The sequence below is a fragment of the Balaenoptera musculus genome, chromosome 4 (genome assembly GCF_009873245.2).
Source record: "Balaenoptera musculus isolate JJ_BM4_2016_0621 chromosome 4, mBalMus1.pri.v3, whole genome shotgun sequence".
Taxonomy (NCBI): Eukaryota; Metazoa; Chordata; class Mammalia; order Artiodactyla; family Balaenopteridae; genus Balaenoptera; species Balaenoptera musculus.
In genome coordinates, this window is record NC_045788.1 from 139,642,355 (window position 1) to 139,666,361 (window position 24,007).

At 44.4% G+C, this 24,007-nt stretch overlaps 1 protein-coding gene across 1 annotated transcript in view; it reads right to left on the reverse strand.

Annotated features, from left to right (window-relative positions):
- Window positions 1-24,007, reverse strand: part of DSCAM (DS cell adhesion molecule) — a 605,868-nt gene that overhangs the window by 146,646 nt on the left and 435,215 nt on the right. Inside the window, exon 12 of the mRNA XM_036849729.1 lies at window positions 578-774. Within this exon, the coding sequence (XP_036705624.1) occupies window positions 578-774 (197 nt within the window). The remainder of the gene's footprint in view (window positions 1-577; window positions 775-24,007) is intronic.

The window sequence follows — 24,007 nt, forward strand, 5'->3', positions numbered from 1 at the left end:
ACTCCAGGATTGGACCCTGGGAGTGAATCAATATCAGCGTTTCAAACACAGGGCTTTTTCTTTCCATGTGTGTCCTATGGCATCATTTTTCCCCCATATTAAAAGAATCACCCAGCTAACTACCAGTGGTGCTAAAAGATCTAAGAGACTGCAGTCCTTCTTTATGTTGGGTTTTACCCCAAGAAGCAAAATATTTTCCTTATAATATTTTTTGTCCAAGAACCCATCTAATTTTTCTTTTTACAGGAAGTTAACACATGTGCACAACCTAGGCTGTCATTCCGCCAGGATTAGCTGTCATTAAAAGACTCTGTTTCTCTCTTTCTTTTTATTATTACGGTTGGGTTCCCTGCCATGTTCCCAATAATTTTACTCTTAACAATTTTTCGTATGATAAAGCACTATTTTTGCAGGCTACTCAGCAATCCCATTATGGGAAGGGGGAGAAACAGTGCTTCGTAAATGTTTCAAAAGCTGATTTGCTATTGGCTACCCATATGCACCCACTTATGTGAAAAGACAGGCTTATTCTGCCCATGAAGGTAGCTTCTCATCTGCCATGTTTGTCATGTTTTACCTGCAGAGTGGAAATCACCTCCTCTCCCACCTCCTTGACGGACACGAGATAGCGAGCCATTTCGGGGTTAATGATTCGGTCCTCCTTCTCCCAGCGGACCATGATGGGCTTCTCGCCATGGGCCGTGCAGCTCATTTCCTTCTTCTGACCCTGAGTGGCCAGGGTGGTGTTTGGATAGGACGTAATCATCGCAGGAACTGAAAACCCAAAAACGACACAACTTACTCGGCAAAGCAGGGTTCTCGGCTTCCCCCACCTTATTAACACGCAGCTCAGTTTCTTTTTTTCTTTCTGGCTGCACTGCGCAGCTTGTGGGATCTTAGTTCCCTGACCAGGGATCATGGAACCCGGGCCTCCGGCAGTGGAAGCACAGAATCCCAACCACTGGATCTCCAGAGAATTCCCGAGGAGGTGTTTCTTTGAAATCAAATGCATTCAGGAAACTGCTGAGCAAGACTCATGATCAAGATAGTTGGAAGGTGGAAGAAAAATGAAACCGGACTAAATGAGCCCTAAGCAGAAATTGCCCTGCGGTTTCATACTCGTGGGGTGTTGCTCTCTTCCAATCCCTGTGGACGGCAGATCCACATCCCCTGGAACACACAGGACGATGATGTGACTTGCTTATCGGATGGGAAAGGGGGCTTCCGTTGAGAATTACACTCCTTCTGTAATCTCTAATAATCTGTAATTTCTAATTCTCCTTGTCAGCTATGGGAACGAAACCTTGTTAGTCAACTGGGATGGAGCCCTGGCTGCTGGTAACCAATCCTTGAAGCGGCCTCTCGACACCCCATCCCACAGCTGGCACAAACTTTTACAGTCACGTGGAAACCTTGGACCTATCCTTCTCCCATCGTTTACAGCAGGGAATCTCATCCCGATGCATTGAGAGAACAGGAACCTTTACTTGTGAAACTTGTCCAGTTCCCTCTCTCCACCTCAAAATCCATCTGTAGACTCCCATCCTGGGCAATATGCCAGGAGACATGAGGCCCCAGGCCCATGCCACAGACCTCCTAGAAATGCTGGACAGTGTATAACAAACACCTTTTAAATGCATACTAAGTTTATAAGAAAGTGAGAGAAAACCCAGGAGCCAGAAACAAAGGTGGACGTTGAAAGGCCCCAGGTATTACAGTGCCGGTGCTTTGACTGCCTGTGAGGCAGGAGATTAAAGTGAAACCTCCGACCAGAGCTCCCCAAAGGTCTCCATCCTAGGAGCAAGCCAATCACCACAAGTCAGTCAGTACATAAGACCGCACGATGGCAAAGGGAGAAGCAAACCGCCTTGGCTTGTGTTGCGAATGAAGAAAAACCATCTCCCTTGAGAATGTGTAGCTGGTCTGACTCTACGTAGGTTCGGAGTCAAATTCCTGCTAAAGGATTGATGTGATGGTGACCCTAGTTTGGTAATGGGCCTGAGGAATCCAGCAAAAGCAAACAAAAACACATTCCAGAAGGATGGGTCCTTTATCCAGGCCCACTGAGGTTCTCCCAGATAAACCGTCTCTAAACATGAACTCACAAAACAAAAATATAAAACACATGAGGAAACAATCTACTCTCATTGAGAATCAGCACCCCCCAAAGACTTCAGATGCTAGAATTACCAGACACAGAACCTGAAATGATCATACACAAAATGTTTGAAGATATTTTTAAAACATGAGGAAACAACAAGATGTTATCAAAAACCACCAGGAAGATTTAAAAAGAACTAAAACAAATTTATATTTTTCGCCTGTTTTTTAACCTCATTTTCCCAATCACAGAAAGAAAGACCCTCCCTCATTTATAAGGTCAAGTTCACACTATGCTCTTTATATCCCACCTCACAGCCCTCCAGTGTCCCAGCCCTGGGCACTTGACCGTAGAAACACTGGGCCTTCTCCTGAGACTGGCACATACTGGGGCATGTCTTCCCCAAGGCCGGTCGGGAGGGTTTGAGACAAGCCAGAGATCTACCAGCTTTGTAGCCTGAAACCCCAGGGAAGACCCTGCACTGTGACGTTTCTCTATAGTCAGTGGGTGTGCGGCAGAGATAACAAGATGTGGAGTGGACAGATTCGGAACCTAGGAAAAGACACACTGCGAGTCCCATGTTTTAAAGAAAGCCGCCTACAGCCATGGTGAGATTTCTCTTCCTGCATATCTGAGAATTGGCAGAACTGTCTCTACCATCCCTAACCTTTGGTTCTCAACCCTCTCTTCCTCTGGCCTATTTAAGAAAATTTTTAATTTTATTAACAACTTCACTGAGGTATAATTAACACACCACAAAATTCACCTGCTATAAGTGTATGAGTGAGTGGGTTTTAGGATTGCCTTCGTGTCCTAGGGTGGCAGTAGCAAATGACCACAGGCTGGTGGCTTACGACAGAAATGTATTTTCTCACAGTTCTGGAGGCTAGTCTATAATTAAGATGACGTCAGGACTGTGCTCTCTCCAAAGGCTCTAGAGAAGAATCTTTCCTTGCCTCTTCCAGCTTCTGGTGGCCCTAGGTGTTCCTTGGCTTGTGGCAGCTTTGTTCCAATCTCTGCCCTCATCTTCACATGGGTACTTCCTTTGAATGTTTCTCTGTGTCTTCACACGGATTTCTTTTAAGGACACCAGTCATCGGACTTAAGACCCGTTTTCATTCAGTATGACTTCATCTTAACCAATTACATCTGCAAAGATCCTACTTCCACATAAGGTCATATTCTGAGGTTCCTGGTGGACGTGAATTTTGAGGAGACACTATTCAACCCAAAACAAGTGTATTTGCATTATCCAACACACACACACACACACACACACACACACACACATTACTAGTACAACCCAATACAAGTATATAGAGTTGTATGATCATCACCACCTCAAATTCTAGAGCATTTAGATTACCACAAAAGATTCTGCCTGTCCATTTATGGGTACTTTCCTTTCCCACCCCCAGCCCTAGGCAACCACTAATGGACATTCTGTCCCTCTAGATTTGCCTTTTCTGGACATTTCCTATAACTAGGATCCTACAGTAAATATATTTTCTTTTTGTCTCTAGCTTTCTGGATGTTTTTTCCACTGCACATGTTTTCAAGGTTCATACATTCTAGAGTGTGTACCCAGTACTTTTGTTCCTTTTCATTACTGAGTGATAGTTCACTGCGTGGATAGACTACATTTTGTTCATTCATTCGCCAGTTGGTATACATTTGAATAGTTTCCACTTTTTGGATTTTACAAATAATGCAAACATTTGTGTAGAGGTTGTTGTGCTGACTTATGTTTTTATTTTTCCTGGGTAGGTTGCTAGGAGTGGAACAACTGGGTCACAAGGCAACTGTGTGTTTAACACTTTGGGAAACTGCCACACTATTTTCCCAAGTGGCTCCACCATTTTGCAGTCTCTATGTAAGAAGACTGGGCATGGAAAGAATGTTCCCCTTCAACCACGTGATGGAGACAGGCCCAGGCTGAGCAGCTGCAACCAGTCTCATGCAGACACTTCAAGATGATTGGCCAGAGACAACCTGGAAAAATGCCCCCATATAAGCAACCTAAGCAGCCCCTATTGCGTGCAACTCACTCCGAGTTCGCCTGTGTGCCCTTCCACACGTAATTTGCTTCTAATAAACTCTGTCTCTATTTCACAACCTTGGTCTCTTTGCTGAATTCTTTCTTCAAAGAAGACAAGGACCGAGGTCCTTCTTGCAGCGTTTCCACCGCCAGCATCAGTGGGGGAGCTCCAAGAGTAGAGAGTGGATAAAGCTGCAAGAAGGTGAGCTGGCATATTCTGCTCCAGCATGCTGCTTCCTGGCTGTGGAAACCCCAGGTCCACCGCGGTGCTTCCACTACAGAGCAGTTGAGGGTGGTGAGGAAGGTTCCAGGAGAGGGAGATGTCTGCCAGCTGGGAGAACTAAGCAAACACAGGGACCGGAGCTGTCCCTCCTCTGAGATCTTGAAGGCAGAAGGCTTCCAGCGGTAGCCTGTGTAGGAGCATGAGAAGGGTCTATGGGTCTGTGAACCCGGGACAATGGTCCCTTCCCCAATTCTCCTCCTCGCTGAGGACAAGGTCTGAAGCCCTGGGAATTCAACAGCCCCAGGTAAAGGAGCCACGGACCGGTCCAGATAGCCACCAACCATGGGGCGCCAGCAGAGAGGAGGCTGGTAAGCACACCACTGGTGGGGCCCAAGGGAGGCATGGCACCCTCTTCAAGAGTGTCTCCCACAGCAGGGGAGGCTGGGCTGAAGGTCCAAGAGGAGCAGGGAGCAGAGTGGACCACTCCCCCCATCTCCCTGCTCTTGCCTTTGTCTTTGCATTATCTGTCATCAAACAGCTCTGGCTGCTACCGAACACTTTTGAACAAGGGGTGTGGAACTTGGACATCTTACGTGTGGATGGAAAGAGAAAGCTGAAAGAGAAAGCTCACAGCTTGACCAAGGGGGACCTGGGCAAAAGCTTTGGACAGCTGTGCTTGGGGCCGTGGAGCACACCTGCCCTGCTGTGCAGAGCCCCGTGTGTGACCCCAGCCTGCCCAGCGCGCTGTGATGCCTGGGACCACTTTCCTGAACCTGGTGGCGGGGAGAGGCCGGGCTCACCTGGGAGGTTCTTTGGACATGTCTCCTTATCAGTTTTCCTTTAAACATGGAGTAAGAATTTTCTTTAGAGTGGCGTCATTTCAGTAAACCTCAACCATAGGGAATATATTTATGAAAAAATGAAGCAATCATATATCGTGTCTAAGAACCCTAAAATGGCCCCAAAATGTACAAAATGCAAACGTTTTAGCAGCAGGGGAAAGTCCCTGATGCTGTTTAATGTTTACAAGCAGGACACATGACTGCAGTTAAGTTACTTTCCTGCCCATGGCAGATGGAAACCCACCCTTGGGGAGAGTGGCAGGCTACCAGGGGTGGGACCACCAACAAAAGGGAAGGAATGAAAGAGCTGACACGAGAGAGGGAAGTGTGACAGCACTGAGTAGGCATGAACCTCAGGACGCATGGTGATGCGGGGGCCACTTGAGTCCAGCTACTCTGGTGTCCCTCCTCCCCTCACCCCACACTCATCTCAGCCACTCCTGAGTGTTTCCGGGGGCTCCAGAGGACCATCACTGTGGGTTTTTAAATGATGTTCCTGAACCATTAAAAAATGTTAAACTAGCCTGGTGTGGTTGGTTTAAAACGATTTAAAATACTTAAGATTTCTTTCCAAAATGACTAATAAAAACATTTTAAGTGTCCAAGAGGGTAGGAGAAGTCAGTTCTGTGGGCGATTTACTCTGTGCTCATGGACTCAAAATCTCTGTATAAGCATCCCTGAAGGTCTTCTTTCGAAAAATATACCAGAACGGAAGGTGGTGCTGTCATTTTCCTGGGAGGGATTTGGAGGGACAACCACTGCCACTGCCACTGCCAGCAGACGACTGCCCTTGGTAGGATGTCCTCAGCAGTGGGTACCAGCTCCTCGGGATGTACTCAGGGATGCCCAGGAACGTGAGTCAGGGTAACTGTTCCTGGTGAAAAACCCTTTTTCATGATAACGGCAAACCCCATATTTGTATATGTTGTAAAATTACTTATAAATCTGAAACACAGTTGACTTTTTAATTAAAAAAATTATGTTCTAAGGAGGCAAGTTATTTGAGAATCTCAAGATGCTTTCTTTTGCTTCTACAATCACTACATCTTTTAAAGACAAGAATTGGTTTCCCATAGTAAAATTATATATACAATTATTATTTTATTTTATTTATAAAATAATTTTATTATTATTTTATTATTTTTGTAATAAAATAATATTATAAAATTATTTTATAATTTTATAATATTTTATTATTATTTATACTTCTTTGAGATCTGCATGTTAAATGTTTACTAGCACGCCACTGGGCATATGAGCAGAAGAATTTACAGACCAGAAATAAAATAATAGGAACATCATAAACGAAGTGAGGTCCCATCAGCCAAAATAAGTAGGCGGTTGTTTGGGGACATGCCCCCCACTTCTTATGCTTCCAAAATGGAGGGACCTTCCATCAGAACAGCACTCCTGACCTCTCTCCTGCATGATGTGGCAGTGACTTACTGATGTGAGAGCTGGGAAGGAACTAACCAGTGAGGCCCAGTCCCTTTGGGTTACCTGTTGGCAGAGGGTGTGTGTCTGATCTGCAAACTTCCCATAATGATAGGGGATGTGTCTGAGTAAAAGGAGAGCTGTGTGCCTCTGGCCTGGTCAGGGGCTGGGTGGGTAACTCTCCCTAATTCTAGATGTAGGATTTACAAACTCACATTCTCCAGAAGTCTCATATCAAACTACGCTACTCCTGTGTCCCTCCATTACTTGATTCTGTACTCAGTAGTATTATTTTGGGGGCCCCCTTAAACTCTAACAGTTAGGTGTGAACTATTGACCTTGAGCAGATATTTTCAGTTGCCTCCCCAAGCCCATTTTTTCTTTCTTTCCCCAGTTTTTAACAGGAGACATTATAAAAAAAATCTATACCTGAATGAAAGAATGTATTTATGTGCCTTTCTTATAGTCAGGTATTGCCATATGACTGAGATCAAGGCAGTGATATATCTAAAACTTCTGGGAGGCATGCTCAGCTGGTTGGAATCCCTTTAGACTTCCTCTGCCTCCTCCTGTGCCAGCCTGAAATCAGGACCCAATAGCTGGAGCACCAGCAGCCATCTTGGATCATGAGGTGACTCTGAAGATGGGAGCTTGGGTTTCTGATGACACCCTGAAGCTATTACCCCAATCTGGCCTGCTTCGCTCCAGAAAAAAAAAAGCTACATGACAGAGAATTGAACTATTATGTTTAACCATTATTATTTTGGATTTTTCTATAATAGGAGACTGAGAATTGTTTTAAGCTGACCTTAACAATAGGTCCAGACTATCTGGGAAAATATGGCATATATTCTATACTGAAAAAACAATTTCTATTGGCTGGCTCTGCAGAGGAGGATGTAGTGTATGACTCGTATAGTTTCCAAAACCACCACCAGTTGAATACTTGTTGATAGGTTAGGTTGTCATCAGCCTGTATAACATGGTAGTTGCCTGAATCTGAATCCTCAGGCGTGCCACTGGCTCACTGTGTGGCCTTAGACAGTCCCCTAACCATTCTGTGCCTCAGTTTTGGTTTTTGCCAGATGGAGACGATGATTGTTGAGAGGTTAAAGGAAGCCAGCCCACAGCACACAGTCAGTGTTACATGAGCATAGATCCACGGCCTCTCCGTGTATCTGATGGCAGGGCTTTCTTCATGCCCCAGGAGAGGGGGTCTTCAGATGAGGAATGAATGTGAATGTGGGCTTTGACTTGGGGGCTGTGGTCCACTCAGGTCTTTGGGCACATCATCTTCATGAGGCTTCTTTACTAAAGACATCTTCAATTTGGCCTCATATCCACTAACCAAAATTCTTTTCTTATAAAGGCTGAGAGCTAAGTCATGATAATTAAAGATCCCAAAGCCACCAAAAGTGACCTCAATTGCAAAACTGTAAATAAATCTGTTGTAGGCCCAAGAAGAAGAAAATATTTACTTCTCATTCTTATCAAAACTGGGAATTTAGCTTTGGAACGTGGCCCCCTGGTCCCTCCAGTAAGGAGCCTATTTCTACAACCTCCTGTGCTGAGCACAGAATAGAGAAACTCTGGTGGCAAAGCTGTGTTCTGGAAATTAATCCACACTAATGTCTCCCAGTGTCATGGGCATCTAAAGGTCACAGAGAGGATTTCTCAGTGTGCGGTATTTGCTGAAAAAGGAAAAAAAAGAAATTTGTAAAATGGCAGAGTGTGAAAAAATACAGATTTCCTGTGAGGACATGGTAAGTGTGATCACTTCCCAGGTCTGGGGTATTTAATCACTCTCAGTTCTTTACATTCCAATGAGAGTGAATCAATTCTACAATAAGGGTTTCTGTCCTACCTTACGAGCTGCTACTAGGGGAGGGAGCAAATGCATTGTGAAGGCTGGTGTTCACCTGAATGTAATCTCCTATCACTTTGAAACATCCAACTAGAGGAAGATATTATTGCTCTCCAAGAAAATGCAGCATTGCTTGGAGAGCTTGCTTGTTTTCTGCCCTTTCCTTTTCTTACTAATGAAAAGCTTTTTGCATTCTACGTGGGAGAAGTGCCTCGACTAAATCCTGGCCCTCTGGTTTATGGTTTGTCCCTCTTACTCTGCAAAAAAAATGCTTCTTTTTTTAATCATATGTCTCTTTTGAAGGAGTGCCCCACCAAAATGGGTATTTTAGTTCTGGTTAATATTCAGAAACAGTCTGACAGGCCCATGTTCTGTCCTACCCAAGTATTTTCAGCCCTTTAAAGAAATGGTCAAAAGAATTTTTTTAAAGCCATCATTATCACGTCTCTTTGCAATGCTAATGTCTGAAGGCACAACCTTTTCGTTGGTCACAGTCACGGGTGCAGAGAGTTGACAGCATGTCAGTGGAGCAGGGCTTTCTGCAAGGGTCTCTGAAGCATAACGAATGGATGGGGTAATGTAACAGGGATGGGCACCAAGGGGAGGCCAGAGCAGCCCTGCTAGTGGGTGCGAAGGAAATCCAGACCAAGAGGGCTTTGTTCAAAGATGGCTCACCGTGTGCTTCTCCTGCAAAACTTCCCATTAAAGAGAGTGCTGTTTTATTTCGTTACATACCGCTTTATAAAGTTCCTTCAGAAACCAGGCTATCACCTAACAGCACCTTAATGTTCAGCAAATCTACGTTCTTATGGTTTAAGGGAGGCCCATCTGACCTACTTTCTCATAGGGTAGAGATGCAGGGGTAGAGTGGAGCCGCTGCCCAACCCCCCCAGGGTGAGCGGATTCTGCATATGGAGATCAACTCTGCAGTCCAGTGATGCCACCTATTTAGCTTGAAATTGGCCACGGTGGGAGGATTTACACCACTGAAACCGACAAACGCTAGAAATCAGGACTTTCTTCCCTCCCTCCAACCCCAACAGCTAGCTGTTTAACACTAAAGGATTTACCAGAACACTGGACGGTATGTCGCTACGTGAATGATTTTAAAGGGTGTTCCCATCATGCCAGAAGCACTGAGAAGGTGTGAGTTTACCTAAGAGCGATAACCAACCTTATTCATAACAGTGAACCCTGCAAATATGAACAGCACATCACTGCATGTTTGGACAGGGAATTCAGCGATAAATTGAGGGACACACCGATTTTTCAACACAAGGAAAAAGAGAAAATAAAAAATTATATTAATAAATCACTGATAAGAAAGATTATTTCCAAACTTTCCTGCTTTACTGACTCTACCAATAGTACAAAACTGATCCTAACACAGTTTTATTTCTTTTCTTCTGCCTCAGCTCTGCCAAAAAGACCACTGAAAAAGAAACAAAAGGAAATACCAGGTGTCCTGGATAAGCCTCAACTAGACAACATGCCTGTCAAGATAGTAGGGTTCAATCCCTTCATTTTACAGAGAAGAAAAGAGAAAATTAGAAAAGAGGAATGGGTGTCAAAGGCCCAAATGCAAGAGTCAACCAAGATCTGACTTTAATGAGTCGTATTCTAAAACCATCATTGTTATCAATAACGACTCCCATAGAGGGCAGCCAATCTTCCCAAGTGCCCAGGACCTCCCGTGTTTGAGCAGGAAAGACCTGCATCCTGGGGAGTCCCTCAGTCCCTCCACGTGGTCAGAACAGAGGCGGCAGAGGACGGTGTGGAGCTAAGAACAAGGCAACAAGGTTGCCCCGACACCCAAGCTGGAAACCACAGTCGGGGACACACAGTCAGGGTTGCCAGCTGGGAGGGCCGGGGACAGAGATGTTCTGAGATGTGAACACATTTTTTAAGCTACTTCTTCTTCCTCTTTTTTTAGCTACTTCTTCAGATATTTTTTTACGTCTTCCCAACATTTGACTATAAACATTTTCAAACATACAGAAAGCGGAAGAGCCATATACCCACTGCCTGTGTTCCACAATGAACATTTCATGCAGAGATTTGAATCAAAATTTATTTTCACTATTATTTCATCAGTCAGTCAAAAGTTACTGAACACCTAATTTTCATTATTCTGAATACAGAAAATAGGCTTAGGTGAAAACGTGAATCCGTGAGTGTCGCAAAGGTCAGGTGCTAAGGTGGCAGCCGTCTTCTCGAATTCTGCTGCTCAGGTTGGAGACCCCCTGGAAGTGCTTTACTCTGGACTCTGCAGCTGTGGTTTGGGATCCGGTGGCCTTGGGTTAGAGCACTGGTCCTCTCAGAGGAGGAGAGGAGAAAGGGGACCAGGAGCAAGGAGGCTGGGCTCCAACCTCATGCTATCCATGGACATGATACCATGAGAGGGCAAGACCATTGGCTGCCCTGGGACTTGGTTTTCTCATCTGATTCATAGGTGAGCTGCATGGGACCAGGTGTTCTCAACCTGGCCTGCATCTCAGAAGTTGGAATCGGGCTGAAGAGTTTTAAAAATATAACAGTGTCTAGGCCCTACCCCAGATCAACTGAACCAGAGTCTCTGGGGGTCGGGCTTGGGAATGGATTTATTTAAAGCTCTTCTAGTGATCCTAATATACAGCCTGGAGTGAAAAAGCTCAACTGGAAAGCTCCAAGGCCTTTCCAGTTCTGACTGTTCTCCTATTTCCATTTTCCTTTCTAATCTCCCCTTCGCTCCCTCCCTCCTTCTCTCCTGTCTACCTTCTCTCCTTCCTTTCATCTTATCCCTCTTTCTTCCTCTTTCTCCTTCTCTCTCTCTCTCTCTCTTACACACACCATCCTATAATAACAACAGCTAACTTTCATGCATCCTGACACTGTGCTGGGACATTTTCTATATACTGTGCAGGTATTCAATCCACACAACAACCTGATGGGATAGAAACGCTGGCCATAGAAATGACCCAAGACATATTTATAAGTGCCATTTTAAGTAGGTTCCAAATTATACTACAAATATGTGTGAGAGATGTAGGAATACCATTTCTAGCAGATTCATCGGATTTAAATTTATACGAACAGATGTCTATGCAGATGATCAAAGAGAACCAGACACCAAACACCTATTTTGAAGGGGAAAAAATTAAGATTAAAATATAAGAGAATTTTAGGATTCATTTCATATGTGACATCTTGTTCCCTTCCTCTTTATTTGTAAGTAAGGAAGCAGACCTGGAGGGTTTAAGGCTGGCTAAACAAGAACCCCTCCCTTTCTGCCCCTCTCCTACCCTAATCCAAAGCTCTACGGCATCCAGTAAGACTAAAAAAATCAATATCATCATAAAAGTAATACAATAAAATGATCTTTACTCCCTAGATAAGGAATCTTTCTCTCCCCTCTCTTTCTCTCGCCAGGCTCTGGGGAAGCTAAGCGGGTCTAAGCTAAACCTCGTGAGGTAAATCATGCATCTGAACCTCTGTATCCTGCCAAGTTTCAGCTCAATTTTACATCCGTGATCTCACAGTGGCATGCGTGTCCTCAGTAGAGAAGGGAATGCTTAATTCCATGTACCCACACTAAAACAGAATCAGGGCAGGTAAACAGAATTGGAGTCTAAAGCCATGCAACAAGTCAATCAAAGACCTACAAGGAGAACCCGGGCCTTCTGGACCCAAGTGCAAAGCCGCTTTGCCTGACCATAGCTGAGGCCCCAAGGCTGGTCCACAGGGCACAGGACTCTGCCTGCTGGGGCGAAGGGTGCCAGAGCATCCTTGGAAGCCCCTCCATCTGGGGCTGGACACATTCAGGGGAGATTTCCCCTGACGTCCTTGGTGGTTCCCTTTCCTCAGCTGCAAAATAAAGATCTCAACATCCCTCCTGCAAGCCTATTGCCTATTTGAGAGATGACGTCGGCAGGACAGGTTCCATGATTTGTAGGTTCCAGAGCAAAACGAAAACGTGGAGACTTTTGTTAACAAAGCAGGAAAGAGGTGCCATTAAAGTTATAAAATATAAAGCCTTTTTTTCTTTCTTCTTCTGTCCCTCTTTCTCTCCATGTGTCATGATGGAGATTTTTAAAAAATATTAAAACAGCTTTTTATTTGTTAATGTCACATAAGAATTTTAAGCAAGTTACACTATTTTAAAAAACACAACTAATGATTTTAGGAGAAACCCTTCCCTCCCCTCATCCCCCTCACAAATTAAGAATCTAAGAGAAGAAGTAACCATAAAACAAAGTTTTGCGGAATCCTTCATGCAGAGTGCTTACATGATGATTAGGTTAATATTGCCTTCTTACAAAATTTCTCTTTTCCATTTAAAAAAAATTCATAGCCTTGATTGTTTATTACAAAAAATTCAGTACAAAAGTTTGATGTATTGAAAAATGCTTTTCCCCTCCCTCACAGCACTGTTTTATACATAGCAGAGAATAATCATCAGTAGATTGCTAATCCAGATGCAGCAAGATTTTCTATTTACTGTTGTGTCAACACTCCCAGGCACCCAGGACACACCCTGGGACTTGCAAGCACATGTGTGCACCCTACTAGCTCAGGGTTCCCTTCCCCCAGGATGACCACCACACCCAGGCCTTAGATGGGTGACCCCCAGGTACTGTGCGTGGCCCTCTGAAAGCTCTCTGCTGCTGCTGTCTCTGGCAGGGAGGCTCCCTTTACACCCCACGTGGGGCTGCCGTGGGGAGCCCGACCCCAATCTTCCAACACACACCCAGGTCCCCATGGGGTGGAGGACGGCAGTGAGCGCTGGGTGGATGCAGGGAAGGGGAGGTCTGGGGCCCAGGAAATGGGGGGAGGGAAGGCAGCTGAGCCTGTGAGGAGGCCGGGAGGCGGCGGGAGGTGGGATGACTCAGGAGCTGCGTCTTCAAGTCCCCAGTTCGTGCTGCATTATGCCATCGGACTTCATTACAAAACACATTTAAAGACGAAATTATTAAGACCTTCAAGATAGCAGCTGAAGAAGCTTAAACCCCAAGGGCAGGGTCCCTTGGGAGCTGGGAACCCCATGCCATGGCACTGACTGCATACCCTGGGCGCTGGCCCTCGATGCTGGTAAGTACCCAGCCTCCTAGGCAGACACAGCTGTTACCAGTAGACAAGAACAGCTTGGTTACCTGCAGGGGGTAACGAAGCTGGGAGGGACAGTCTCTCGGGCAAGGCTTGGGCACACTAACCGCAGCCTTGAACACGGACTGGATCCAGCAGCCTCCCCTACTCCCATCACCAGGGCAACCGTAATGAGAGAAGGGGTTGGTCCTCTTTCCAACACACTGCAGCCTCCCAATGTCATCTTTCCCTGTCACTGAGGTTCCTATCCTCACATCACCTGGGGCCACCGAGGAACCCATGGTCGCATGTCCCAGTCACAGCAAATGCACGGTATCCTCAGAATTCTTCTCCTCTTCTTTCTTTTTCTTTTTTAATTTTTATTGGAGTATAGTTGATTTACAATGTTGTATTAGTTTCAGGTGTACAGTAAAGTGAATCAGTTATACATATATGTATATCCACTCTTTTTTAGATTTTTCTCCCATATAGGCCATTATTACAGAGTATTGAGTAGAGTTCCCTGTGCTATACAGCAGGTCCTTATTAGACATCTATTTTATGTATAGTAGTGTGATATATGCCAGTCCCAATCTCCCAATTTATTCCTCCCGCCCCATTTTTCTCCTTTTCAAAAAACTGTGGTAAGATATTCATAACGTAAAGTGGATCATTTTAACCACAAGTCCAGTGGCATTAAATGCATTCACATTGTTGTACATCCTTTACCATCATCCATCTCCAGAGCTTTTTCATCCTCCTCAACTGAAACTCTGTCCTCATGAAGCAACAACTCCCCATCTCCATCCCCTAGCCCTCCACCCCCTAGTGAATTTGGCAGTTTCAGGCACCTCCTATGAGTGGAATCAGACAGTACTTGTCCTTTTGTGATGGGTTTATTTCACCCAGCATAATGTGTTCAAGGTTCACCCGTGTTGTAATATGCATCCGAACTTCCTTTCTTTTCAAGCCTGAATAATATTCTGTTGTGCGTAGATACAGTATTTTGTTTACCCATTTGTCCGTCGATGGACTCGGGTTGCTTCCACCTTTTGGCTACTGAGGACAAGGCTGCTATAATCACTGGTGTTCAGAGCATTATTCTTGAAAATGTCTGTTGCCCTTTGCTAGAGAAAATGGTTTGCAATTCTGTGCCTGCTTCTTTTCAACGTTCAAAGGCCGAGTGGCTTTTTCCCGGTTTGGGGTCTCTGCCTCTCAGCTGTATCTCTGTTTCCTCATCTGTAAGAACAATGGGTCCTCCAGCCTCCCGAGGCTGTGAGGAGAATTAATGAGATTATGTGCGTGGAAACCGCTGAGCGTGTCCCCAGAAAGGCCCCGCAGAAGCACAAAGTGCTATTATCACTGCTGCAGAATCAGAAATTCCTCCTGTCCAAATACATATTTTTCATAAAAGTTTCAGCAAGGAAGACTGCCTATCAGGCAGCTCTAATCCCCATAAAGAAAACGATTTCTCCAGCCAGGAATTAATATGTTCTTAGCACATACTAAAATATCTTCTCGGCTGGGTTATTATGCTTACATAATGAAGTTACTTTGATTACAACCATTAATCAAATACGTGTTTCCAAGCTACAGTGGGCTGCATTTGATGTGAAACTTTAACAAGAATGACAACATCTCCACTTCCTGGCAGCTTTGTCAGGGCCCCGTGACATAATTAAACTTGTCAGGGTAAAGACAGAGGACATTTAGGGTTCATATTACATTCACTCTGAACTTGTTTCAAGTCACATTATTGGAAGAAAGTTGATTTATTTTGCATGACAAGTATAAGTATTAACCAATTCGCGTAGAGATAGGCTGGTCATTTCTTCCTTTTTTTTTGGTCCTGTCATGTCTACAGAAGCTACGTTTTGTCCAATAAGAAAACTTCCTAATAATTAGGTAGAAAAAATCGTAGACTTTGATTTTCTGCCAACAGTCAAAGTAAAAAATAAATTAAAAATTGTAAGAAAATAAACCGTGCATCGTGAAAAATTAAGTGAAGTCCAGAATATTAATCAGAACAATAATAATAATCAGCCATGTGCTAGCCAGCCCCCAAGGTGATCCCTGGTGATCCTCGCCTTCTGGTATGCAAACCCTGGTACAGCCCCTCCCCCCATTGTACCAGGGAGGTTGGTCTACACAACCAATAGAATACTAAGTGGTAGCACGTCACTCTGAGATTAGATTATAAAAGACTGCACTTCCACCTTGGGCACTGGAGTCCTGCCTCTCTCCTCTCTTTCTGATCACTGAGAAAAGCCTGCCATCGTGTCACCAGGACACCCGGTGGCCCACGGAGAGGACCACGAGGAACGCAAGTATCTAACCAACCACCCGTGAGGATCCAAGGCCTGCCATCAACCCCGTGCAGGAGCGTGGAGGTGGATTCTCTCCCGGCCAAACGTTCTCCCTTCTAAAGTATTCAGATACGGTTCTTGAAAGGCAAGGAGTTTCCGTGGAAACAGGACCAGCAGTTTCCCTTGGCTTAGGGATGGATACACAGAGCAGTTTGGTCTAAAGCAGTGTTCTAACTTTTAAGCTGGTGCTTCACATAGAGCTGTTTTTCATGGAGAAGCAAAGGGAAGGAAGATAAACCGTCATCCCCTTTAACACTCTTGGTGGTGACCTGCGCCTCTCTCTGCCGATACCAGCAGCCACGCCTATTGCCCTGGGGTCCCTGGAATTCAGGGCAGTGTCTTCTGGCTGCTGTGCTCATGACACCTCCCTTCTCAGGGCATCCCAGGGTCTTCCTCCACTTGAAGAATCTTGTCCAAGACAGGCCAATGACCACGACTTTGATCCTGCCTTGGGCCCTGCAATCCCCACCGTAGTTTAAAATTTCTGACGTTTGGCCTTTTCCTTGAAGCCATTTTGACCACTTGGTCTCCATCCTGTGTCAATATTCATTTCCCACAGTACTTCTTCATTTGGCCGCTAATGAGATCTTCCCATGTGCTTGCATGCAATGCATATGTGTTTTCGTTAAGTTGGTTAGCTGGATTTGGTTATAATATTTGGGTTATTTAATTTGATTATCATTTTTTCCCTGCATGTCTTTGTCATTTGACTCTGCTGGTATGAGGGACACAAAAAGTCCTTTTAAAGACACCTGGTGTAATAATGATGATGATAATTACAGCTAACATGTATTAAGCCCTATGTTGATCATTTTATCAGCTTTTAATCTTTACAGCAACCCTAAGAGGTAGGTGCTATTATTATCCTGATTTTATGAGCACAGAAATTGAGGCACAGACAGACTGAATGACTCATTCCAGGTCACACAGTAAGGGGTGGACCTGAATTTTAACACAGTCATACCCCTGGGGTATGCAACCATAAGCAACTGAGTTTAGTCTTGCCTGGTTTTGAATTGTATATATAATAGGCTCGTGCTGTATTATTTTCTGTCTTCCATCTTTCATTCTTTGTTATGATTGCATGATATCTGCTATGTGTATTATATATTGAATATAGGTACACATAATATAATATATATATATGGGGCCTGCAGGTGTCCTCATTGCTGTGTAATATCTCTTTGAATGAACTTTTACAGTTTACTTCCTTGGGAGGTTTCAGAATTTGGCCACTGCAAACAATGTGACTATCAGCATTTTTGTACATGAACCACGGTCACTTATCCATGAAATTCTTTAGAGAACATTTAGAGGAATTAAATTTCCAGTCAAGGTATATGTGTATCTTTAAATTTATGAGACAATGCTAATAAACAGCTTTCAAAACTAGTTGTACAGATTTACAGTCTTGCTGCAATCTTTGTCATTAATTTGTTCATAACAGTGGTTCTTCAAGAGTGGGCCTTGAACCAGCAGCAGACACACCACCTGGGAACTTGCTAGAAATGCCAGTTCTCGGGCTGGCAATCCAGAATTGGACTGTCAGTGCTCCAGGTGATGTTGGGTCATGCTTAAAGCTGAGAACCGCTGCTTTGGAGCTGTTCTTGGCATTGCCCCTCCCTTGCCCCCCAAATCACCCGGAGCCTTTCTCCAGCATCCTGTGTGGGGGTTGCGGAAAAGTGCAGGATCTGAAATCTGAAGAGCTGCCTCTGGGTTTTGGCTCTGCCAGTTTTTGAGCTATACACTTAGGTGAGCGTTGACACTCTGAGCCCGCTTCCTCAGTGGGTACCATGGTGACGTCTCCCTTAGCACAGAGCAACTGCAAAGATCAAACACGTGAAAAGCCCTTTGTAGACTGTGCAGGGTTTATAGTGTTAGTTATTTTTCTCCAGCTAACATTCGTATCCATGAACTTGCTTTCTCAACTAGATTTACATTCCACCAAGGCTAAAGTGCTTTTCATACATATGTATATAGGCCAGGACCAGAAGGGAAAGACAGAACAGTGTTAGGATGAGGGGATCTTAGAGCTTTTAAAGATTTAAACATGTTGTATGGTTTTTATAAAGCGTAAGCAATTAAAAAACATGTTTAAAAGTAAATTTCACTTTTGTAGGTCCTAAATGAAGTATTAACAAATTTGGTAAATAATATGTATCCATCATATCGTCTAGAACACTGACCGCATAGGTTAAAAGAAAAAGAAAGGTGGTTTTTTTCAAGAGCTAAATTCTGGTAACTTGATGTGAAAAGAATGGGGTGACAGTCGGCTTGCTCTCCAAAAAGAGGTTTCGAGTGGTGTTTTCAAAGGGATTATTGACACGGATTGATAGAAGGGTATGTATGTGTGTGCAGGGGTGCCTGTGATTGTGTGCATGTGTATGTATTTTTCTATAAGTGCCAGAGTGCATGTGTGTACAATCACGCATGCATCACACACACGTGCATGGATGTGCACATGTGAGCACGCCTGTATGTATGTGTGTGTCTTGGAGGCATATAGGACAATTCCTGGGCCCTTGGAGCATTTAAATTATCCTGAATTCCTTCTCCAAAATTTTATATGAAAGCCAAGGTGATGTACATTTTTAATAATGCTTATTAGAAAATAAATACACAATTATATATATATATTTTTTCTTTCTTTCTTTCTAAAGAGCTTTCTCTCTTAAAAAGGAAAAATTCAAAGCGCTCAGATGGTCTCTTGCCCTATTTTATAGGTTTGCTAAAGCAATGACCGATAGGCAGGTAATGGAGGTGGAAAACAACACCAGCGATTCCGCAGACAGGAAAGCATCTTTTCTGAAGGAACAAGCAAACAGCTAAACCCAGCCCTGCGGGAGCCTGAACTACCCGCCTTTTCCTTCTTAATGCACAGTGGAAGGGATTCTCCTCACGTACTGAACCGTAGGATTAACGATGCTAGGGAATGGAGATCGTGTCCTAGCCTGACAGCAAACGGCAGGATAAGTCAGTGCACACACACACACGTGCCAAACACGCATGTGCACACCCACCCACATGCACTAGCCCGCCACCCCCCTTACACACCGGCACCTCAAATCAGCGCTTTCCCTTGCTTTGTGCTGTGGGCTTATGAGCTTCAGATCCAGGCATAAAATCAGGAAACCCTCACTTGGCACATCTGCAGGGATATTTTCATTGTCACTGCTGGCAGGTGGCCTCTCTTGGGGTCTCCTGTTTATGGCAGTTGATAAATCTTCCACAGGAAGAAATAGAAAGGAGCAAGGGGTTCTTGGCAAACAGCGCCGTTAATCAGAAGATACTTTATGACCCGGCGGGTCTCTGGGGGCTTTTAGATTTCAGAGGCTTGTGAAGTGACATGTGTAACTGTCCCTCCCACGGGAGGTGAGCAGGCACTAATTGAGGCATTGACAGCTCTAAATGAAGCAGAAACCCACTAGGAAGACTCAGCTCCAGTGCAAATGAGCGCTACCAAGCAGGGCACGCCGGGGCGTTAGTGGGTTTCATTCACTGCTTGTTCACGCGAGCAAGCGCGCATCAAGCACCCTGACTTGGTCTCTTACACCACATGATTGGAGCGAAACAACCACAAATATGAGGTTAAAGATTTAAGAACATCTCCTTTATGATTTTCCCAATTCACTGTCTTCATAGATGGATATTTATATTGTGTATTTTCCGCTTTCTCAGAGGCAAAACAGGTATAGGAAATATTTAAGCACATCTCAAAATTGCCAGGCATATCCAAGAATGCTTAATAGCGTCACATTCAGCTTCCCATGAAGAAAGAGTGTAGCATTATCCTCTCCATCTCATGTGGAGCAAGTTCATGCAACAGGCACTGGAGGTTTTGCCTCATTTGACCTTTCGTATTCAACGTGGAAGCATCTCACCTGCAGACCTACAGAAGCTTCTGGGCGCTGGCAGCAGCACCTGCTTCCTTCTCAGAGAGCCTGGGGGGCCAGAGGCGAGGAGATTGTGGGTTCTGACGCAACATTCAATCTGTGCTTTAACGGGGGCGCTCTTTCTAAAATCCACCTAGTTCTCGGAGTAAGTGACGTCCACACACGCATGTGACTGGGGCTTTAAGCAGGTGCGTGTTTGAGCTAGAATTAAAATGTCCTCATCTGAGTGGGCGTATCCCCAGTGACAGGGAGAGAATGTAAGGTTTAAACCCCTGGAAGCTTCTCTGCGGAAATGCATGTGAGGTCGGGGGGCAGCTTTGTCCGCAGTAGCCAGCGCGGCTGTTCATCAGACTTGAGCTGCTCCAGCATCACCCGGGGGCGGGGAAGAAGCACAGATGAGTGGGCTCAGCGGAGGGTCTGACGCAGCAGCTCTAGGGAAGGACCCCAGCCCCCGCACCCATTAGACAGTGGTTCTGCTGTCGGTGACCCCCGGCCAGAGGAATGCATGACTCCAGCACCCAAGCAACATCTCCTGACCCGCTCCGACGCGGCTACTTGGATGTGTTACATCAAAAAGTATAAACACCATTTCTTTTAGTTCCAAATGTTGTGTGTAGCAAACATCCTTCACCCTTGCTTTTCCCCTGATAACTACAAAATTTTCAAAGAAATTTAGGTGAATATTTTGGGAAAAAGAAAAAAAAAATTGTGCATGGTATGCAAGCCAGAAACAATGAAGTAACAATTTAAGAATTCTGTGTGGCAATAAACAAGCGAACAGCTAAGCAAGACAAAATGAAAAGGACCATGGCAAATTGGAAAAGATATTGTTAACGTATTATAGGGAAAGGATTATCATGTGACAACAGGAACTTTTAAATATTAAGAAAAACAAAGAGTCTTGGAAATAAAATGAAAAAGGATACAGAGAGGTTATTTAAAAAGGAGAAAAGGAAATTTCAGTAATGAAATATCAAGATATTCAACTTCTATTACGAAATTAAATGCTCATTTTTACCTACAAATGCAGAGCAGTTTAAGGACCGAACATGTCCAGTTTGGGAGGAGGTAGGGCACTGGCTCTCAAGTCCTGCGTGTGGTAATGCCAGTTGGTACAGCCTTTTGGGAAGCTGGTGTGGCCCCCTGTGACACGATTTGTTACCAGCACAGCTTCCGACCCTGCAATTCCATTCTTGTATTTTATCCTAAAAATTGATTTGATAAATGCACACAGTTTATGTGCAAAGGTGTCCCTAGCAACCCTTTAGGCACAACATAAATGTTCATGATTGTTTAAATAAGTAATCACATAGTCACAGAATGGAATATTATTTAGCCATTAGAACACTGAAATTTATATTTTAAGTCCCAGAAAGATACCTGTATTAGTTTGCTTGGGGTACCATAACAATATACCATAGACTAGGTGGCTTAAACCACAAATTATTTTTTCTCACAGTTCTGGAGGCTGGAATTTTGAGATCAAGGTGTCTGCAAGTTTGGGTCTCCCCTTGGCTTGCAAATGGCCATCTTTTCACTGTGTTCTCACATGGTCTTTTCTGTGTGCACATGTATTCCTGGTGTCTCTTACTCTTCTCATAAGGAAGAGGGGCCTGGTGGATCAGGGCCCTACCCTTATGACCTCATTTGGCCTTAATTACCTCATCAAAGGCCCTATCTCCACATACAGAAAGATGGGGGGTGGTTAGGACTTCAACATATAGATTTGGGGGGGACTCAATTCAGTCCATAATACTACCAGTAATATATTATCAATCAAATAACAAGGCCTCCAAGGCATACTCATTTTTTGTTCTTAAAAATTGTATTTATGAAACTGTCTTTCTCTCTCCCCTCACCCCTCTCTCTCTCTCTTTGTATATAAACACATCTAAATATCTATATGTCAAAATACAGTAAATATGTTAACAGTGGTGAATATTCACTTTCTACTTTATTTCTTTCAGATTTGTCTGAATCTTTCATAATAAACACATTTACTTTTATAAACAAAAATTTTAAAGTTCTTTGTTGTTGACATAATAAATAATATGAGTTTAGTGGCTTGCATTTAATGCCCCATTAAAATAGCCCAGACTCAAATATGAACAGCACAGCAACTCCCTGAAGAAAGGTGCATCAAAATGTCTCCAAAGCCTGGCTGAAAACTCTCCCAGAGGCTGCATGGCTGGGCTACATCAGGCCACAGCTCCATCACCTGAGCAAATGGCAGCAAATCTCAAAGGTTTTTGGTTGGACACATAGTCTCTCCTGTTGAGCTAGTGCTTCACAGATGGTGCACGTTTTTTTTCAGGGAGCTCAAATTGCTGCATACCTCATATTGCTGAATGGTCAGGGATCCTCAAACAGCTGGGAAAAGCTGGGGAAAGAAGCAACATTTTCTCTCCAGCTGGCACGTGAAGGGACATTCGATCATGATGAGACCACGCGGAAAGCTCTCCTGAGCAACTGCTCCCTGCAGGATGGTCCGATTTAGCACCCAACAAAATTCCCTTTGGGCACACAGCACAGATAGGGAGAGGAAGCTGCAGCCTCCTGCTTGGAAAATATCCCATCCAGCCCACTCCTCCCTTCTCTTCTCACCCTCTTATTAAAATCCAAACAGTGACATGAAACAGGCTTAGATCTCTATGGAGACCTAAGAAATGTTTGCTGGTGATAGGACGCATCCCTCCACCTCCAACTAAGGAAAAAGCCCTCAAAACCAACAGCGCCAAAGATAAGGTCTGAGCTATTGTGATTTCTTTCTGGAAGCTCTAAGTACAAGGAAGCTGACAGCTAAATGAGGGGGCACGATTTTGAGAACTTGCAATCAGGATTAATTGTAGAGATGAGGTCCTGTGGGCTTAGAGAGGCTGCCTGTAGCCACTTGGACGATGAATGATTTTCCCCTCATCTTCCTGCACCTGGGATGCTCGTAGCAGGTTGCTATGGCTGACGGTACATCTGCTTCCGCCTTGACAACAGCCCGTGGCAGGAGCTTGTTAAGGAACCAGTGGGGAAGGTGTGCAGCCAAGCCTGGACCTGTCGAGGATGACGTCAGGCTTTGAACAGAATGAGGAGAAGAAGGGCTAAGTGAAGAACTGCTTCTTACTTTCTAGACTTGTATCAGGAGTGTCTGCACAGGTAAGAGCTTCCACACTGCTCTCCTTCATTCTCCGCTCTCTTGTCTACCTTTCCCTTGGAGAACCTTGCCATCGCCACAAAAGAAGTGCCTGTTGCTACCTCTTTGTGTTTGCACCTGGCCCCAAACTGACCTCTCCCTGTCCCCTGGTAACCATTACGTTATTTCTTCATCTCTGTGGTTTTGTCATTTTGAGAATAAATGTAACTTTTCGAGATTAACTGTTTTCACTAAGCATAATCCCTTGCAGGTCCTTCCAGGTTGTTACGTGTATCAGTAGTTCATTTCTTTTCATTGCTGAGTCATAGTATTCCATTATATGGATGAACCAGACGTTTCAGCCATTCCCCTGTTGAAGGACATTTGGCTTTTCCACAGAATTTGCCTATGATAAGTGAAGCTGCTATGAACATTCAAGCACAGGTCTTTTGGGGAACATAACTCTTCCTGTCTCTGGGATAAACTCACAACAGTGTGACTGCTGGGTCGTGTGGAAAGTGCATGCTTAGTTTTATAAGAAACTGTCAAACTATTGCCACAGGAGTTGCACCATTTTACGTCTCCTCCAGCAATGTATGAGAGACCAAGTTTCTCCACATTTTTGCCAGCATGTGGTATTATAACTGATTTAAATAAAATTTTTGCTGCTCTTATAAGTGTGTAGCAAGACATTACATTTAAAAAAATATTTATATTATCTATTTATTTTCCTTATTTTTTTGGCTGCATCGGGTCTTAGTTGCGGCACGCGGGCTTAGTTGCAGCACGCGGGCTTAGTTGCCCTGCAGCAGGTGGGATCTTAGTTCCCCGACCGGGGACTGAACCAGCGTCCCCTGCATTGGAAGGCAGATTCTTTACCACTGGACCACCAGGGAAGTCCCAAGACATTACATTTTTAACGTGCACATCTATCTGCTCATAAATCTGTAGCTGGACTGCAGAGAAAATGTCAAGAAGGGTTAAGACTGAGGCCTGGGGCAGGCCACAAAGGTGTCTAGGTTTAACATGAAGGAAGTGACAATCTAAGAATTTTAAGCAG